At 33.7% G+C, this 22,137-nt stretch overlaps 1 protein-coding gene across 5 annotated transcripts in view; it reads left to right on the top strand.

The window, feature by feature from the left end:
- Positions 1-22,137, top strand: part of LOC132698592 (calcium/calmodulin-dependent protein kinase type II alpha chain) — a 302,130-nt gene that overhangs the window by 215,597 nt on the left and 64,396 nt on the right. For all 5 annotated transcript variants that reach the window (XM_060664775.1, XM_060664774.1, XM_060664777.1 and 2 more), the window contains exon 10: positions 11,841-11,930. In XM_060664775.1, coding sequence (XP_060520758.1) covers positions 11,841-11,930 — 90 coding nt within the window. The remainder of the gene's footprint in view (positions 1-11,840; positions 11,931-22,137) is intronic.

Here is a 22,137-nt window from a genome sequence, read left to right as displayed (position 1 = left end):
ATACAGGGTGTTCAAAATAAACCAATATATTTGAATTAATTTAAATTAAAAATTCTCGATTTTATTAAATGGTACACCAATTATATTCTTATTTTTAATATTTTGCGATTTATTTTAACTTTTCCAAAAGTTATTCAACAAAGCTCTGTTAACATTGAAAAATGAACAGGAGAAAGGACTTTATAAAGCAACAACAAAAAAAGTAAATTATATTAAATACCTATTACAACAAATTTACTTATCGTATTTTTGATTATTATTAGGGCGCAGTAAATATTAAAAAATATTTACCACTTTCTTGAATTACCCTTTACAAAGTGACTCTTCGTTAGATTAATTTTCCATACTTTTTAAAAATTAGTTCTCAACAATTAAACGCATAGTCTTTAAAAAAAAATGCTTAGGTCCATCGTTAGGCGGTTAAATTTGAAACACAGTAACATATTCATTTTTTGAAAAAGGTTCGATTTTTGAGTAAAACGTCAAAAATTGCTATCGCAGACATAAAACGAAATTTGAAAGTCCATTTTATTCCAGTCAGGAAATGTGAATTTAGATCGTCTTTTACATTTATCCTCTGGTCAAACTTTATCAAAATTAGCTTCTTTGTATTTGGTTATAAACACGGTTTTTGCCTTTTTCTGTTTCCTGCTTATCTTGAACGTTAACTATATTTTCGATTCACCGATTCTTAAAGAATACCATGAGATTCAGTTCCGATGTCTACGTGAAACTTTGCACTACATCAATCTCTATAGCCTGTAAATATAGTTTCTATTTCCTACCTCTGAGACGTAAAGCATGAATTAATTAGTGCTAGCCTTTGATTAAAGTCGACCTTAGGTCGAGCGCTAAATTGTAGGTTCTCTTTTGACAATTTCTTCCGGCCTTGTTACGTTATAGTGTTTACTGACCTCTGTAAATAGAGCTATATGAAGATGCTCCAAGCTACACCGTTTATTTTTCGTTTTTGTCAATTATTTTGCTCAAACGCGCCTCACTCCGAAACGAGCATGACTTTATTTTCCGTTTGGAAAAAAAAGTGATGCTCGTCAATACACACACACACACACACACACACACACACACACACACACACACAAACACACACACACACACACACACACACACACACACACACACACAGACACACACATATACGTGCCATACGCATACACACACTCACATACACGCTCTGTCTACTTTTTCCACTTAGTAGCTATATGCATAATATAATATTTAGAATTAGTGAGCATTGGGTAGTTGGTAATTTTGTTTTGTCGGTTGTGGCGGACTTGTCACCTTACCTCACTTCACTTCACCCTGACGCAACCAGAATGCGGTAAGAACACACTGAAAGCATCTCGCAATTTTTCGTTTCTTTGAAATTTTCCAACAAAAAGATAAACGCCACATCTGTTTCCTTTTCTTTTCGCTTCGCTTTTGGCCTGATGATATAGCTTTCCAATCTGAAATGCTGACGTTATTAGCTTTGATCGGCTTTGTCTGTTTTGCTACGTTTTGCGGTCGAGAAATTTAGACGTAAAATTACACCCCTGTTTAAAAATTAATACTACCCTTATTTTAAAGTAAAAATTGCTGCAACACAAAACTTGGGCGCCATATATTTTATGTAAGGTATGTCAAAAACGTTTAAGACATTGGCCTAATGGAACCAGGCGATTCCTATTTTTTGAAATACCTACATATAATACTAAAAATTTGAAAAACGTTGTTTATCAGAACCACAAATCTGCAATTAGATCACGTCCACATGGCCCAGATGTCTCAACCTAAAATAGATGAAGATACCCTTAGTGATCTTGTTGAAATATGGAGTGTTCTCAGCAACGACAGTTATTTTCACTATCAGAACTTAATAACTAATTAATAATAGTGAGGAACTTAGGTAAACCGAAAGATCTTTCTAGGCTTAGAAATAAAATTTACTGGCACAAGACGTTCAGGAAGCGCGAGACAGAATTTATAGCTATTTTAAACATAGAGGTTCACTCGTTTATTACATCAATATTTCTGATCTAGTACACAAACTTGGTGCAGACTGCAAATTTTATTGACTCATCCAAGAGAAGTCTTAAAGCTGTTCGTTTGCACAACGGAAATGTTCTTGTTTCTGTACCTGTTGGTTATTCCGTGCAAATACAGCAATGCTAGCAAAATCTGGAAGTACTGCTTGAAAAAATTAAACACAGACCATTGTTTATGGAAGCTCAAGACTTTGTGAATACCATGATCGAATGTTGCATGGGTTGCATTTACTGTTGTTATAAAAGCTTTTCTAAATCCACTAAATGAAGTTTTTATACTAATAAGGATAATGTTTAAAATAACCAAGATTTTAAGTTATTAATTCTTTTAATGTTGATAAAAAAACTTACTTGATAGAGGAAAATGCTTATCTAATTTGAATTTAAGAAACCGAAATTATACAGAATAAAATTAAATCAACAAATTTTAAAAATTGTTGGTCTGTTTAAGCTATTAAGTCTAGACCAAACTACTGATACATACTCTAATTTTAATCCAACATATCAGATTTTTATTACTTCCGTTTTTGTTAAAGTGTTGCACGATATATCCCTATCCAACCTTTTTTTTTTTCAGAAAATTTATATTTTTAGCAATTATGTTATAAAACGCCATGTGGCTGACCTTGTAATCGTTATACATCGATAGCTTAAGACAAGTCTCTTTTTAACGGATCTTTAGCTCTCTTCAATTAGCATCATGCTTTTGCCCTTACCCATAATGGGACGAGGTATTTATTTAATAATTTAAGTTTTTAAATAAACTTAGTGAAAAAGACTAAGGACCTGGTGTATAAAACACATTTAAAAAAATGTATTAAACTATGAGCGGAGATTTAAAAAATTACCAAATTAAAATATAAAAAACGATGCAAATTTATTAATAATCACGAACAAAGTTTGATTGTTGCCGATTTTTCACTTATTTTTGAAACTTGAAAGTCATAGAATTTCTTATGTTTTTGAACTTTCTTTATTGAAATGACAATCTTACGCAGCATCTTATTCTTAATATCACGGCGTTTCCTACCAAATTAATTGTTTACCTTGGTCAATATGGACCATTTTGAACTACTTCGAGTTCCACAATACAAGCCGTCAGTCTACAAATGGCACTAAATGACTAGATTATGGCATTTTGTGCAAACGTAAACATGATAAACAGTTGTTTAAAGAAGTCGAACAGGGCTATGAGACTGCAGTATGTTGTCGGTCAGACTGAAATAATTAAAGCAATCTCCCGACTTTAAATAAAGGAGCAGCTATATCATTTTTAAATGCCGGCATGTTAGGTTATTATACGTGTTTCATGCATGGATTTTTGTTCGATCACGTTGTATGTCTTCTTATGGTTTTTCATATGTGGCCGCTTTTCTCATCATCATCATCATCATCGCGTCTAGCAACATGACACTCGTCGAACGCTTTTCCTTTTTATCTTACCATAATATATGAATTGAATGTGTTGTTTATAATCAAAAGACTGTCGCGATCCTACCGGTAATTTCCTGAAAATAAATATTGATGCGGATTTGTTAAGCTTTTATACAACAATAATGAATTTTTAATGTAGTTTTAATCAAATCACATTTTCACTCTTATTAATTTTACGCCGTAAGGCTACCTTGGGAAACTGAATTTTTATCACTCCCTATTGACTGGATTCTAACGCATCCGTCTACTCAAAATATTGCAGTTTTTTTATACCTTCTTTGTCTATTAAGAGCGTCACAGCGTTTTTAAAGCAAATTGCGCTATATATTTCAGTAGAGGATGTTTAGGTTAACTAACCTAATTAATTTTTTTATCTTTTCTCAAAGGCCTTGTACACCAAAAGTGTAAAACTTATAAATTATGTTACTAAGTAATATATAATTTTGATTATACGAAAGTAGCCTCACAGCAAATAAATATCCGGGAATACTGGAAATGTCTTACCAGAAATATGCGAAGAAGTCCCGTTAGCTCAGTTACACAGTATATTTTTTCAACAGGACTGAGCGCCTGCGCCTAATTCTCAAATCATACGTCCATATTTAGATAAAAACTTTCATTGATTTCATTGATTATAGGATTGACACACGCGGTTCCCTAAGATGGCCACCCAATTCTCCTTTATCAATACTAGATGACATTTCATCAAATGTAACGTACAAAAATCGGAAAGGGAATTGAAAAATGTGCAAACCGGCCCCATTATATTACTTAATGCATTACGCAAAATTATGGCAATACGGCATTCGATATAATAAAGGTCAATTTGAGCAAATTTGCATTGGTTTTGCCACAGGACGTGTTTACAGAAACTGCATGGCACAAAATATATTTCTCAACCATGCTATAAGCAAATATGCAAAAGGTTTAATTTAATTTGTAATAATAGGAATAAAAATAAGGGCAAGCAGTTTTTATGTTTTTTCAGGCGTGGCCTATTTCGGCACAAAATTCCCGTACATTTGGTGAAACCCTTTTTGTAACCCTTGTAATAATCACATTTTCGCACAAAGTTATCAGAACCAGGTTAAAAGATCCATCTTGACCATTCTTGCCCAAATGTTATGAAGAGCAATAAATTTCAAATTGTTAAAAATTTTGAAGTGTGCATCTAAAATTTGTGTTTGCAAAGTATTAAAAATTTAATGTTTTTTTGCGATTCCAGTATTATTTTATATGGATGGTACTTTTGCTTATTGTATGGAATATTTTAAGCAGTTATTTACACAACCAAACTGAAAACAATGAATTGATCAAACGAACTTACCTTATATTAGTCCTTGTTGAAGTAAATAAAACTAGTACGTAGTATCTCCCTCATATATCGAATCTCACACAAATTAAAAACAAACAAAAAAAAGACCTTGAAAATCACTCCACCAAAGCGGCCGGCCACCCCGACGGCGACTACTACACCCACGCGGGTTCCCTTCAGTTATTTTATAGCCCATATTGTTACAAACTATAATCAATATAAAATATATATTATATAAAATATAATCAATATAATCAAGATCAAACTTCACAGGTAAGTTTGTTTGATCAATTCATTATATTACGTCCTTGTTTCGTAAATAAGCTACGTAGTTGTTTAAAGCAAATGCAACAACATTAAGAATAAAATAACAAATTTAGTACAAAACGTGTACGTGTACATATACCTCTATAATATAAACCATATTAAGAACAGAGAATATAATATCTGGTACCAAAACATGTAGAATACTAAAAGCAAACAAAAACTCTATGTAGTGACGTAAAATAAATTAAAAAAAAAACATAAAACATGACTAAAAAGAAACAAAACGCATATTTATATAAAATATAAATACATGAAGAAATGAAAAAAGGAACAAAAATCCTAACCACTAAAAACAGCCTCTGCAAAATTATCACTCGGCACTAATGGTCTACTATAAAATCGAGCAGATACGCTGGACGTCTCCGTCTACCCTGCTGCTAATCGAATGGTATCTAGCAGCTGCGGGAGTCGCAGCATGACGAGTACTATAGGCAGAAAAAAAGTTAGTATCCAGACCACTCTCGTTGAGAATATTTTTTTACCATCGACTAAGCGTCTGATAAGATCCAGCATGAAATGGTTTTTTAACAGTAATAAATAGACAGTCAGTCGATGATCCTCTTAAAATTCTAGTCTTATCTAAATAAAAAAGAAGCATCCTAGCAGGACAAATATCCTCGTCTGAATCAAAAAAGAGAAATAAGATTGGGCTGAAGCCACACATTGATCACAATTTTTGAATCATATTGAATAATATTGCTAACCTCAATGCTAGACAAAGTCTGGATTCTCTGACCCGTTGCTCAGGCCAGAAGCATTGCCAGTTTCTGAGACAATTCCAGTAACGACATTGATTCTGTTTATAAAGTCTTCTAAATGAAACACCTCTATTAAATCGAATTGTAAAAAATTGCAAAACCTCCGCAACCTTTGGTTCTTCTCAAACGTCCACCACAATTTAAGAAATATATTATACTGACGAACAGTAGAGTCATAGATGCTAAACATATCTCTTGAGGGCAGTGTCTAAGTCTGCCGCTGCCATCAGACTTAGACACTGCAAATATCCTAGAAATATATTGGTCAATGTATGGTTGTTGATGAGATAGAGTCATTAATCAACTTCTGCTCGGCCAAAGACCATAAAGGCTACTTTGGAACAACAGTATGTCTAGGAAAGGCTAAAAATGGCAATTTAAGGCCTTTAACATATTATAATATCACTTTATCGGAAGTAATTTTTCTCCATTCATTAATAAAATCTTTTAATCTACCGGCACAATAATAATTAGCCTTGTTATCCAAAATTACCTTGGGAGCTAACGTTTCTGTCTGTTGGTCTCTGCCCTGACCCGTTGACGAGCTTGATCTCGAGTGTTGAGAGTTGGTCGGCGCAACAGAGAGTTCTGGGGAACCGGTCGTAGCACATTGCTGTGAATGTTGTTGGTACGAAGCCCTTATTTGTGAATATCCCTCTCGAGACCCTCTTACTTCTCGAAATGGACTCTTGAAGTTTAAAGGTGATGACACAACCTTTGACTTTTTAAAAATTTTGGTTTTTGGGTTCTCTTAACTCTAAGCCAGCTTTCTCCAAATTTTTTGCATTCTTGAGGCGCTCTTCGAAGGAATCGCCAAACACAAAACCTTTAACAGGGCCTTCCGACAAAACATCACGTTAGACCCTGTTTAGGTTCATTAATATTAGGTCCCTGCGAATTTTCGACTCTGAGTGAAAATAGTCACATAAAATTCTTGCTGAATCATTCAAGTATTCAATAAGCTTGACACCATAATCGTTCCGCTCTCCCTCCTTTGAAAGCAGTGAAGTCAAGACCAGACCGAGAGCCGAAAGTCAACCAGAAAGTTGCGCTTCTTTACTAACCATACATTCGTCCCTATATAGGATCTATACCGAAAGAGCTACCTTAGTCTCCGGGTTTAACTTGGGTACTTTAAGGTAGGGAAAATTTTCAGAAATAACATATTTCTTAAGAATTTCCGATTTCACTTCATCACTTGATCACCATTGATCAAGGTATCCATCCAGCTGCATGAATAGGCGGATCTTATGTCTCTGCTTTAGTAGGCTCAAACCCTAAAATCTGCAAAATACTCTCCTATAGCCCGCCTGTATTGATTTTGATTGAAAGTGATCCACACTCTGAACACTTAAACCTTGGATATCTCCACCGCCAGCCCCAGGGTGTTTCGAAAAAAACCAAAGGGGAATCACTATATATAGGTGTCTCCAAAAACCACATGAAGGTTGTTAACAAGAACAACAAACAATCCATAATCGTAATAAAAATAATCTGTGTCAACAAATAACACAAAGCTATGTGTCATCAAATAACACACCCATTCTTAACAAATAACAACAAACAAACCATAAATCGTAATAAAAATAATGTTTTAACAAAAAACACGAGACCTGCAGGTTGTTGTCAGCGACAACCTATCATTATTCGAATATTCATCTTCCGAAGGGAGTGCATATATGTATATATATATATATATATATATATATATATATATATATATATATATATATATATATATATATATATATATATATATATATATATATATATATATATATATATATATATATATATATATATATATATATATATATATATATATATATATATATGCATATCCCCATAACCCTCAGTAGAATTATCTAAACTTTGGATTTCCTCCTTTCGACTTACTTCGTCTATTTTTATCACCGGTCATCTTACCCGACTAAACGCTAAAATTGTGCACCATCACTTAAAAAAAAAGGAACGAAATGAACGCCCGTGTTCGATTCGACACACAAAAGAAGACTGAAGGGAAAAAATATGATTTTATTGGTAAGAAAAACACAAGATACAAACATAACACATTATCGAAACTAGAATATATTAAAATGGTATATTATTATGTTAATAATAATAATTTAATAAACCATATACAGGGTGAGTTTTACTTTTAATTCCAGATATTTTTCCGATATCATCTTGTATTTTATATTTTTCGTATTTAATAAAGCCAATTTAAAATCCAAGAACATTATAATTATATTTTCCTTGGTATATTAATTAGGTAAATTGATTTCTGTGCCGAAATGGATCATGGAAATGGAGGGCCTGTTGCAACTTAGTGAGTTATTCTGCTTGATGTGCCGTTTTAGTCTCGTCAGTTTGACCTATTTTCTGAAACTGATGAAATAATTTCAAAAGTTAAAACTTTCGTCCAATTACCCGCCCCCTTGCGTACGAAAGATATAATATAAGCTTGAAAAAATATTACCAGTAATTTTTCTTGGTCATCAAAATATGTTATCGAACCACCATACTAATGAAGCCACCTGGTGCACTAAAATACTAGCCCGATCGAAATCCAGTTATCTCCTGGAGCCTTTTTGCATAGGTTACAAACGATTCAGGAATCGCCAACTTTTTTATTTGGATCTGTTCAATTTTATTCGCAAAACAATACTTTTTCAGCAGCTTTTCATACAAAACATACTCTCGTTTAAAGTCAATCAAATATTGATTTCTAATTTATTTGTGGTTTTAGCAAATAATGCTGGCCGAATTTATATATGAATTTAAGCAATTTTCATACTTAAGAACTGACTATCTATAATATAATAATTGTTTCAGAAACAACTATTGAAGTAGAAATATTGAAAATTTTGAGCTTACTTTGTCAGTAGTCACTTTGATCAAGATAAATCAAGATAATTGTGGTCTAAATTTCTATTTAGCTGTCTTAAACCGTTTCAGAAATAATAAAAAACAATTTTTGGGGCCGCTTTTGCTATTTCGGGCCCATGTTTACTAACGTTCTTTTATATTATTCTATTTACCCTGCAAATTAATGCCAATCTTCATGTTGGCTTTTTAGACCTTAACTGAAACCGGAAAATTACCTTTAAATTTCGGGAACAAAATTTTGCTTCTGTTTTTTTGAAAATTATAGAAAAAACTTTTACCCTGATATTACCGTTATTTATTCTCGATTAAAATCCATGTTAATTTTTGGTTTTCATTGTTTATTTTTACCGCCCCAAGCTTTAACTTCCCGACTTTAGGCATGTTTAATTAGTAAACTTTTATTTCGCAGTGCGTGTTTTGTTTAATCAACCAAAACAGAATTTTAAATCAAAGAAAATATAAAAAATTCAGGTTAATGAAGTGGCGCTTTCGGTCTTTTGATTAATAACAACGCGAAACCTCAAGAATTATAAGGTGTGGCTTATTCGTTTTTCTAAACCCTCGATGTTGTTTTCAATTAAAATACTCGAAGTACGAGTGTCTACCTAATAAATGCCAAATCTTAATTATGTTAATTGGCGAAGCCTATCTATCGAAAAATTTCATTCAGCACGTCGTTATTTCTGTTTAAATCTTAAGTTTCGTCAAATTACTATGAAATTAACTAAAAAATACTTTTTGTTGTTACATTTCCAAGTACCAAAGTAAATTAACACATTGTATATTCATTTATACTGAGTTTCTCGCCCTAGCTGTTCATTAATAAGTCTGTGAATAGAAAAAAAATGGTTTGTTGAATTATTCTCGATTTCCTTTCATGTTATTTTTAATCTCTGAGAAAAAATTTCATTGTTGATTTTCCTATCCCTACTGCGAATTATTATTTTGAAAAATTTCAAACGTAACATCATTTTCAGCACTGTGTTGTATATATTTTTGTGTTAAAAGATAACACGAGCATGATTCTTTCGAAAGCAATAATAATAATAAAGATTAAGATACATTTAGAAATATAGATGGTGTACGTCATACAGTACAATATTTTCCAAACTCTAGCTGACTAGGAAATTGATTTTACGTATTGATTGATTTATTTATTACAAATTGGGGTTTCAGATATTACAATGCACCGAAATAGTATCCACTATAATCACTATTAATTGTAATTTACTTGCAAAAATACATTTTGAGAAACTAAACGTAATACTTGAAACTTATCGCTTTCGGTAAGATTTACAAATTATATAAATATTATGCGAATATAAACTGAACAAGTTTTGTAACCTAATCATGGGGAATTGCTGTCCTTCATTCGTTTTTACTTGTTTAGTTACTGTTAGCATAGTAATCAAGAGGTTACATACTTCGGGTTTTGACTAAAATCAAATGCCTGAAACCGTAAAAAGAATAGAAGATCCAAACATTTTAGGTTAGACTTTTCTCTTTTTTCGCTTAAGGATTAATATATTTGGTAATTTTAAAATATTATACAGAGATTTTAAATTTTTGGTGCGTGTAGGCAACATTAAAATCGTATTAACGTATTAAATGTATTAACGTATTCATAGATAGTAAAAGTAAATAAGTAAATATTTTAACAATGTTTAATTTCAAACATATTTCAAAAAAAAACTGCTGCTAGAAAGTTGTATTTTAGACCAATAGTTTTGCATTATTGTTTTTAAAAATCCGTCTAAATTTAGATGCGCATGAGGATGAAGATGCTATATAGAAGTTCTATAATTCGGAAAAATACTTACGGTTAATATGCAGTGCGCAAGCATTCAGTGTATTTCGGTAAATTTTCAATGGTTCTGTTTTATTGAGTGTGATAGTGACATGTCATATTAAGTTGGTCTGAAGTACGTCTGAACGAATTTCTTGCTTTTTCCAAAAGAGAAGAGGTGGGACTCCGGTCTATAAATGAAAAAAATGGCTGGTTTTTCATTAATTTTATTAGCAACCAGAGCAAAACTCAGCTATTAAATAACAATAAAAAGTGATCTAAATCAGTTGTAAAGTCTGAAGCGGAGTCAATGCGACTTTTTGGGTTTGTTCGATAATCTAGTAATACTGACGGGAACCTTTCGGCATATGCTTGAAAAGTCAGTAAACAATTTTTGTGTGCTTTTTAATTTGAACTAAACAACATCAGAAAGAGTTATCTATAGGATCAACTGATACCATTCGATGGATAATTAAAAAGTGCTCACTCAGGTACTGGCTCAATATAAGCTTTAATTAAAATTGTTCAAGTTGGAATAAGTTTTTATCTATTTTTTTTTTATTACTTTAAAATATGATACTTTTCAAATATTTGAATCATTAAAATTATTAAAAATCAAATCAAAAAAAAATATTAAAAAAAAATATATTATTATTAAAAAATTATAATATATTAATAAGCAAAATATTATATATTAATTTGTCGTCATATCAAAATCGATTTATCGAAATATTAAAATTTTTTCATATTTTTTAACGAAATACTGATTTTCCGTATTGATAAAGAACACTGAAAAGAATTCAAATTTGATATTACAGGATCATAGTAATTTCAAAGTAATAATGCCTGAAAATTAAGAAAAACTTTACAGGTGGCAACGTTGCAGATATTATTAAACCTTTAATTATTCAACCGTTTTGGTTCTTTTATGAGACGTATTTAAGTAATTGCATAAAGTAAGTTCGGACTCACATAACTTCAAAACTTACAATCGCCCCCCTACAAGCATCGGATCCACACTCCAGAGGCGGAGCACACCTTACAAGCATCGGAGCCACGCGAGGGGCAAGGGAGGCGATTTTAAAGTTTGAGGTTATGATCGTCCGAACTCTATGCATCTACTTATTTATGACCTATTCTATGATTTATTAGCTATACTTGCTCCTATTTTTAAACGCAGAACAAATAGGTCACACCTTATATTGAATTGGTTCGTTTTTATCTCTGAATCGTTTCTATTTTCTTGGACTGCCAGCGGTTTTACTAAATGTTTGCCCTTCTAGGTCGAAGCATAATTGTGAAAAAAGGTGACGGATCTCAAGTGAAAGAATCGACCGACAGCTCGACCACTCTAGAAGACGACGACATTAAAGGTAAGATTTGCCGTTGTATTGTTCCGAACAAACTGAACTGTAAATATCTTTAAATATGACATTTTAGGCGAGTGAAAATCGCCAAAAATGTCTACAACAATCCTAAATCGCAAATATAATATATACCATGGTCCCTGATTAGATTTAGTGCTGTAAATAAATCATAGTTGATATATATACTCCCTAGTGTACATAGAACGATCATCCCATTATTTATTATCCTCGTTTACTGTATCCATTTAGTAGACTGAAATTTCCGCTACCTGTTTTATTTCGATTTTCTGTAAGTGCCCCCATGTGTATATAAAATAAATCATCCATTTATTTGTTCCACATACCACTGGTTTATTTTCCGATGCTGGGTAATGTTTTTTTATTTATCTACATTTATCTTTCGATTTTCTTGATAGATTATTTTTTACTCGACGTGGCGTTCTTTAGAGCTCCTCGCGCTGTAGCTATTGATATTGCTTTCACTTTCTTACTTTCACCATCGCCCGTTGGAGAAAATTTTTTTTGCAATTTTTATTTACATACTATGCAGGAAGGCGCAAACATAGTAGTTATAAAGGGTGTTCTTGCAGTGACAAAGGACCCCGCACTGATTATAGGTGATTTGTGGCTTCGATAAAATTTAACCAAATTTTAACATTTTATTTACTTTCCTCGACTAAAATAATGGAATATTTTAAAGATCATATATTTGTGTTATAAAGTTATAAAAAAATGCAAACTTTAAAATGTTGCTTTAATCTTTTTTTATTAATAGCCGATTTTAAAACAATAAGTCTTTTTGGTGCACTAGAATAGTAAATAGTAAATTCCTGACCTCAAAATGACAAATGTCATACAATTCAAGATGACGGAAGCATTTTTTTTCAGAATATGTTTAAAAAAGAAAAATCCACTTTCGAAAAAATCGGTTAATTAAGTAGGTACATTAAATATTTTATTTATGAATCGTAACAGTCGCAGAGAAAAGATTTTCGAGACAACGAGTCTGAAAACTAAAGCAGTATGTTCATTTTTCATTACCGAGCACTTTCTATATACTAATATCACATCCCAAGTCATCTATTTATATTAATGAGGAGGAAATATTTTGATATGTTTTTAAAGTTAGCAAAAAAATTGGAATATTTATATTATACAATAAAAAAGGCAATAACATAAAACTTAAATATAGTTTTCTAATTTTTTCCAACTCAACTATCAATCTCTGAAACTACAATACAGGTTTTTATTACTCGGCGAATACAGCTGCTTTAATAAATATATGTTTACATTGCTAAATCACTAAGGGCATCATTACATTCATATTGGCGGCATCTTCAACTTTCTCGAAAATATTATTTTAATGCCTGGTGTCCAGCATACCTGAAAGCCACAAGACATTCGCTATATCGCAATATGTTCCCACCGTACGAGCTTCCGATCGACATGTACCGTCATTCATAATGTCGCCCCTCCCCCTGTAACTTTTTTATTTAACGTTTGGGAAAAAACATCAAACACAAAACTTGTTCAAAAAATAGTAAGCTATTTGGATGATATATTTTTATATTTACAGGATGTAACAGAAATCACCCACAGATTAAAGGTGAATGTTTTTCTCTTTGCGAATAAGGCTTTCATATACGATATAAATAGAACTGTTTTGTTAAATCTGTAGCTGTCACTGTCAGTTATTGCAGTGTGTTGCCTAGTTGTACCGGGACCTCAATCTGTATCTGTGATCGCATTAAAAATTCTTGTGCGTCCCTGTGACTGTCTGAGAAGGTACGGCCCATGGTTATAGTTATAGTATTGGTTTGTGCACAGAAATTGATCTTCTTAGAACCCTAAATTTTCTACTTTTTTCAATTTTTATGTATGTACCGTCTATTTCTGTAATGGCTTTTGATACTTCCGGAGTTTCGTTGTAAAAAATATTGGAAAATTCACTAACATGGTTGTTCATGTATTCTTGTCTTGTTATCTGCCAAATTAATTGGCACAATGTGGTTTCAAGGATAATAATACTTTTAGTATAGTTAGGCTCACCTAACTTATACTTTAAAAAATCGTCGGAGAATTCTTGATACATTTTACAGAGAAAACATAAAGATTCTGTTTTGAAATAGTGATGGCAGAATGACAGTGGTCATAAAGATCCCTAAACTGTTTAATGAAAACAAGTATAAAAATTCATCGTCACTAAAATTTTCTTTCTTCTGGACAAAACAATAATTATCATGTGCTGTTCTTGAACCGCCCAAAAAACATGTTAGTTAAGAACATTTGAAGTCGTATGAATTTTTTTGTACTACGTAAACCATCAAGAAGTGCTTTAAGAAAAATATCTAGTATCACAGCCAATACCTATCTGTTGTCTTCGATTAAAGCCGCAGCGATTTTTTTTCTAGTGATTTTTTTATCGATTGACTTATTTAAGACCTATTTTTGAAGACAACAAAATAAAAAATGTGATATCGTTATGAGCTCGACTTTCTTAATGAAGGGGTTTACAGAAAAATACTTATAAATTATGAGAAGTGCGTTTTGCAAGAGATGCGAAGCAGATTTAACCCCAGCAGTTTCGCATACCTATTGTTTTGTCTGTTACAATATAGTGTTTGTCTATTACAACAATCCATTGTTTAATCGATGTTAAGTCGTATAATAAATCGAAAAAAATAATTTCATTTCTAGAAAAGTTGTATCCTGTCTATGAATGCTGTCAAAACACATATTAAAGTTTCATCAGACGGCTGTCGGACCTTTTATATATGTACCTGTGTGTTGTGTGTATTTTTTTTTTAATAAAATTAAACTTTAGTGTTTTGATATTACATTACTTTTTTTTTACAATATTTAATTTTCGTTAATTGCAATCAATAGTTTTCTAAGAGAAAATATTATTAAAAAATGTTATTAATCGGTTTTATTTAATTTAAAACTTAAAAAAATTTCAAAGTTTTAGCTAAAAAATAAAAGTTAAACCTAGGTGTCAATGTGGCCTCGGAATCTGGCGCCTAATAAAAACTGGTAACGTCAAATTCTTTCATAACCCGGAATATTGCTCATAGCTGCTGTTACGGTCATACGGTCTTTGAAATATTGCACTATTTTAGCGTTAATAGCAAAACAAATAAAATGTTAAATTTTACCAAAGTCACAAATCTTTTGACTAATTTTTGCACCTTGAATAATAAAAATTGTTATAATTATAATTATTTATTTCATGCGTAATTAGGAAAGTTTTGGATAGTTAATTATATAACAATTTTATCTCTTAAAAACTTATCAACATTTTATTTGCTTAATCGAGGGAGAAAGTACAATTTTGATTAGATGTTGGCCTGAAAGTTATAGTTTGAATATTCGCTTATAGGATATAAAATGAAAATTGCCTAAAAATAATTTGGTCGTGTTGTGTTATCAAAAAGGAATATACCTTATTCACTATAATTGTCTGTGTCTACTTTTACATATTTTAAACAATGAAAAACATTATCTCCAAAATTTAATCTATAGACTATTGCAGAAAAGTGTGGCGTAATAAAACCTCATTAGGTATGACAGCGACTACAGAATGTACTTTCATTGTTTGGCACTGATACTTCTGCAAAATTATTTATGGAGTGCAATATTTTTTTCATTATTATCAATCATTATACAGAAATTAAATTATAAAAAATTGTGACGTGGGGTTATTGGTTGGTTTTCTAGTTCAACAGTGCAAACCTCCGAAATTTTCTTCCCTTTGTTCAACAAATATTCAATAGGAACGTTCTTGCTTGACTATAAAATTGATCCAAGGTTTTAAGGTTATAAACTCCTTTTTACCTATCGATATGCGCAAGCGCAAGCGCAAATCACAGCCTCTATCCCACTTCCTTCTCGCAGGTCTTCATTTTCAATGTCATTCAATTCAATGTCTTGTTACAGATCCTTTCACTTGCTCCGATGGTATACAATATCTTCCACGGCCTATTTCAAAAGCTTCTTTTAAAAATTCCTCTTTCTTTCAATATTATTAGTCTTTGCTCTTTTCCTGGACATACCTTAATCGCCGTTGAAAGGCCTTCCATGAAAGCTTCGGAAGCACATATATTTTTGCCAAATCCATAAATGGTCGATTAAACTTTTTCTAGTTATCAATCAAATCAAGTTAGAAATAAAGATTTTTTTTGCGAATTACACTTTTGGTGTCTTATCAAGGACTTTTTCTGATCTGCCTAGACTTTTGCTCATGCAAGGGGTGAACTTTCCAACTCCAGTAATGGTTTCCTGTATGCTGGATCATCCAAGTTTCGTCCAAATAATATATATTTCGATGTACTACGCGAAATTGATGAATTTGAGTTAAATATTTTTCTCGCCATTACACTAATCGTTGGGTCTCTTTAATGCAACCACGTTTGTCAATAATTTACAATCTAAATCCTATTTTGTGCAAACATGGGCGCAATGTTTCGCTACTGTCAGTTATTAAGGAATTAAGGAATCGCATGGTTGAGCTTAGAGTGCCATTTAGCTCCACTGTAATCCCAATGGCAGCTTTCAGGGCCTTTGAAGTTTTTAGAAGACCTGCAGACAAATTTTGCGTTAAAAAATATAATTACTTCCAGATTTAGGGTATTTAGGGTCAAAGGTGACAGTAAAGTCTATTTATTAATTTCGGGTATGTATCAAGAATAAATTTTATAAAACGTTCCTCCTGCGCCGGTTCTAGTTGAGTCGAACTAGCAAACGTTTCGCCAATCACCCTGTTGGTTTCTTCAGAGCTTGACTTAAACTGGCTCGTATTATACTCTGTACCTGCTTTTATATTGTGTCAGAGGGCGGAGCTAAATGAGGGGCATAAACACCGTCTCGGATGACTGATTCCCATATTGATGACAGGTAGAGACCTGAGTCGCGGTTAAGATTGTTAGGTTGCTTATAGATTTCTATAGACTCTCGGATTTTTCGTTGGTACAAGAATTGATTGCATACAAGAATTTTTGTTTTATTGAATAAAATTTTATGTGCGGTTTCGTGATTGTGTTCGGTAACTGCTGATGAGTTTGTTTGTATTTGGCTTAATCTTCTTTCATGTTCTTTGAGCCTAGTTGATATTTTTCATCCGGTCTCTCCAATGTATTCTTTGCCGCATATGCATGGAATGCTGAAAACTCCTGGCATCTCAAATAGAATTTTGCCTCTGACGGATCGAAGATGTTGAGCGATTTTTGGACAAGTGGTAAATCTGGTTTGAACATTATATTTCTTTAGAACTTTTGATATTTGGTCAGTGATGTTTTGAATATAAGGAAGGACAACAGTGGCAAATTCTGGGCTTGCTTTCGATTTCATTGCTATTGGAGGGTTATGGTGCAGTGTATTTTGTGATAGAACGTTTAATATCTTCAATGTGGAAATTATTAGAGAGAAGAACAGAGGTAAGGTGTTTAAATTCTGGGTTCAATGACTCGGATGGAGATAATTTTTCGGCTCTGTAAGCAAGCTCATCGGTCCGACTAACGATCGACATATAACCAGCCTCGAGATATTCCCTCATAAAATTTCTATACAAGTCGAGCAAAGCTGGGTTATGATATAATCTATTTTCCAAAGAATAAAGTCTGCGTAAAGCTAAATTTTTCGACTCACCAAAAATTGGGTTCTTTAATCGAACAGGCAAAGCGACAACGTATCAACTAGATGAATCTTTAAAATGGGTTTTCTTGTATAGGTTTTCACAAAATTCAGTTTCTGGCGATACCGTTTTAATATTAGGTACGCTTTCGACCTCCCATAGCCGCTTAATATTATTATTTAGCGACTCCAAAATTTTTGTACAATACGTCGGTAAAGAAGCGACATTATTTTTGTTCGAAATCTTAGATTTACCTAGAGCAACCCAACCAAAAATTGTTTCAATAAACATGGGCCCTTCCGGGTTGGGGATATTAATCCTATTATTTTTCATATTAGATGTAAACTCCGCTACCCCAATTAGCAAATCGATATCGCCACGTTTCCAAAATTTCCTATCGGCCAGTTCAAAAGTATCAAAGTATGGCATATGCGGAATATTCGCTGAAAGACTTGGCAATGAACAAGAAATTGTTGGAAGGACCAAAGCCCTTAATGGCAACTGTGGTTCTGGTGAAAAGTGAGGTCTGACAATACAATTAACAACCCGCTTCGCCGTTACGAATTCTTGGTTGCCAATGCCCGCTATATGAGTTTTACACTGTTCCCAAGGCAGCCCAAGACGCATCAGACAATCTTCCGAAATAAAATTGGCCGCTGAAGCGGAGACAAGCAAAACACGAATTGACACAAATTCCCCTCTAAAATTCTAAATGTGAACAACAGCCGTAGGAAAAATTGACACTGCATTGGAAGAGGAAACTAACGATGTTCCGACAGGAATAACACTATCACAATTATTCAACGTATCTCGATCTTCGTTTGGTGTAGCAAAGCATTGTGGCGACAGCCACACCAACAAATCTGTGACACAGTACAATCTTTAACAACATGTGCTCCAAAACAAATCAGACATAAATTTTTGCCTTTTATAAAATTAAATCTGGCATAAGGAGTTTTCCCCAAAAATTTACTGCAAGACGCTAAAGAATGTTCCGCCCTACATAACGAACAAACAACTCCACCGGCTACGAAAACACCAGGCGTTGATTGTGGTTTCTTAAACGAAGCGAGCGCATCTTTATTTGGATATGAAGTTTTGAAATTATTTTTAACCGCCACCTGTATTGCAGTTGAAGCCTGCATAGCCCGAAGTTGCGCATCCAAAAGTGAATACAGGTCTTTATATGACGGTTGTCCCTTCGAAGTGCCACTACTACTATCGTTTGTTTTATTAGCAAATTCAAGAATTTTATACAAAAGCAAATGAAAATTTACGAAATCCCATTGATCAACCGGGTATTGCAAGTTTCTGAGTGCTTCCAAATTTTTGGAAAATGTATTCAAGAGTTTGCTCAACTCGGTAATATTATCATCACTTTTCAATGTTGGAAAAAAGTAAATTTCATTCCAAAAATTTGTAGCAATCAGTCTATGATTTTCATATTTTTTAACCAGTGCATTATATGCAATAGAATAGTTATCGTCCGTAAGAGGCATAGAGCGAACAAGAGCTAAAGGCTCACCCTCCAAATACTTAAGCAATTACCTAAATTTATCGATATCGGCTATCTCGGTATCGCGGTGAATACAACTATTAAACATGTCAAGAAATGTTCTCCACTCTTTATAGTTATCCGAAAAAACCTTTACGCCTAAAGGCTCCAGTTTGATAGATTTTTTTGTACATTGCGAAATGGGTGCGGACGAAGAACCAGTACCAACGAGCTCGAAATAAATCGCTTTGAACCCATAAAATATCTTTGAAGGAGTGGCCCTAACTTCATCCTGTTGTAAAAATTCTTGTTCCCCCAAAACAGAAGTTAAAAATTGTTATGAAGTTCTTGAAATTTTGTATATTCTTTCAATGTATTTTCATATCTACCCTTGAGTTCATAAATTTGGGAGTCATCAGCCTTGGCTTTTACAGTATGCCTCTCTAATACTATTTAAACAAGTAGTTCTTTGAACGATATATCTATTTAATTTTTCAGTATTGGAAGCCGAAAGAGTGGGTGCCATTTTCCAATAACAAAATGGACAAAAAAAGACCCGAAATTTTCTAAATTGGCGCCGCTAATTACCGATAAAATGTAATCAGTTATTTAGGTTAAATTAAGAATTCCAAAATGAGGCTAGTCAAGATTTAAACCCGGCTAGAATGCCTCTCAAAGTAAAGGTAAAGTCAATTGGATTTGCTCGAAACAAATTCTCTTTCCTATATCCAAACTCAGATATATTAAAAACGAAAGAAAGAAAAAAAATTATTGCAACGCCATCTTAGCATACAAAATTGCTAATGCTTCGGCGAAATAGAAAAGAAATATATATATATATATATATATATATATATATATATATATATATATATATATATATATATATATATATATATATATATATATATATATATATATATATATATATTTATATGGATGGCAAAATGTGATGACACTATATTCCGGGATATCGTCCGTTCGCTCGTTGAACTCCGATTGGAATCCTGCAGACGTTTCGCCAAAATCTCACTTGGCATCTTCAATGCTCGCGCTCCGAAAACACTTCGAACACTGGGAGGTCATCGGCGGTGCGTGCGGTATTTATACTCTGCGCCGGAGATGGTAACGGTGCTGCTTGTGCGTGGGGGGAGGTGGCTCCGCCCCCTGAATTGTCGCGTTGTTAATTTCGCCCGATCGTAGTTGCGATGTCCTCGTTGACTGCTGCGCATCGCTCTGCTGTTTGATTATCGTTCTCCACGTGTTGGATAAATGCAGAGCGTCGTCTCTCGTATTGAGGTGTCCGGACTTTTCTATTTCGATGGCCTCTCGTATAATCCTAGTCCTAAAATCAGGAATATTAGCTATTTGTTTGCAAGTGCCGAAATCAATTTTATGGCCTGTCTGATGTTGGTGCTGAAACAAAGCAGATGTTGTTTGTTTGTTTCTTATGGCTAAACGATGTTCCTCGAGCCTGGCTGAAATCCTTCTGTTGGTCTGTCCCACATACGTCAGGCTGCACGATCCGCACGCTACACTGTATACTCCTTGGTTTTCCAGAGTAATTTTTTGTTTTGGGTTTCTTAGTATTGCTCCGATGGTATGGTCAGGTTTGTATGCCGTTGATATGTCGTATTTCCGTAATATTCGGCCGATTTTGTCAGTAACACAATTGATGTATGGCAGGACAGCGGTCGATGTTCGTTGGGTCTCGTCCTGCACTCTCTGCTGCGGCTGTTGTTGTTTACTGATTGCCTTGCTGATGGTGCGCCTTTGCTATCCGTTTTGTCGAAGACAGGTACTAATTTTCTTCAGTTCTTTATCTCTGTTCCTCTCGTTTGTGAGCCTGAAGGACCGAGCAATTAATGTATTTGCCGCTGCCTGTATCTGTGATGGGTGGTGATGAGATTTAGCGTTCAGATATCTATTAGTGTGTGTTGGTTTTCTATAGACAGTGTGTTCCAAGTGCCCAGCTTCGGTCCTTGTGATGTGCACATCTAAAAAGGGCAGACTGTTATCCTCTTCAAGTTCTATTGTAAATTGATTCCTTGGGTGAATGGAATTCAGATGATCTACGAATTTCAAAAGCTCCTCCTTGCCAAAAGGCCATACAACAAATACGTCATCAACGTATCTTGTCCATAGTTTTGGCTTCAGATTTGCCTTCTCTATTGCTTTCTTTTCGAAGTAAATCATGAAGAGGTTGGCAATCACAGGTGAGAGAGATGATCCCATTGCTGCTCCATCTATTTGTCGGTAAATTTTCCCGTTGTATATAAAGTAAGCGTTTTTCAGGCAATGTCTTGACGGATCCATTATGTATGGCGGAAGATCTTCGTTTTCTTCTATAAGCAAGAGTGCCTCTTCTACTGGAATACTCGGGTAGAGGGATTTGACATCGAAACTTGCCATAATGTCGTCCTTGTCCATCCTGAGAGAACCTAAAATCTGAGTGAAATGTTCTGAGTTTTTAACATAGGAATCTGCCTTTTCCACTATAGGCTGAAGTGCACTGGCCAGATGTTTTTCCAGCTTGCATAATGGTGAGTTAAAGGCGCTTACGATTGGACACAGGGGAACCCCGTCCTTATGGATCTTTGGGAGCCCGTAGAATTTTGGGCAACGACTCGATTTTTCCCTCGGAATAAGTTTCTTCTTTGTATCCTCGTTTATTGATGAATCGAGAATTTTGGACTTAGTTGTTTTTTCCAAATATGTCGTGGGATCTCTGGTGACTAGTTTGTATATTGGGTCGTTCAAAATATCCTCCAATTTTGCATTATAATCCGACGTATTCATGACGACAGTGGCATTTCCTTTGTCTGCTGGCATTATTAGAATGTTTTCGTTTTTGTTTAGATTCCTTAAAGCTTGCATTTCTTCTCTGCTTAAGTTTGGTTGCGGTGGTTTTGACTGTCTTAAGACTCTGGCGACATCTTGCCTAATTAACTCCGCATCTTGTTCGTCTACGGTGGAAAGACTTGCTTCGACGTTGGAAACGATCTCTTCGACGGGTACTCTTTTTGGAGCTATTATTCAGTACGCTGACTTCTGTATCGGAAAGATGGTATGCTGAAATATTATGAACT

The sequence above is a fragment of the Cylas formicarius genome, unplaced genomic scaffold, assembly GCF_029955315.1.
Source record: "Cylas formicarius isolate icCylForm1 unplaced genomic scaffold, icCylForm1.1 PGA_scaffold_2__14_contigs__length_35257938, whole genome shotgun sequence".
Taxonomy (NCBI): Eukaryota; Metazoa; Arthropoda; class Insecta; order Coleoptera; family Brentidae; genus Cylas; species Cylas formicarius.
This window is presented reverse-complemented; position numbering and strand designations above follow the sequence as displayed.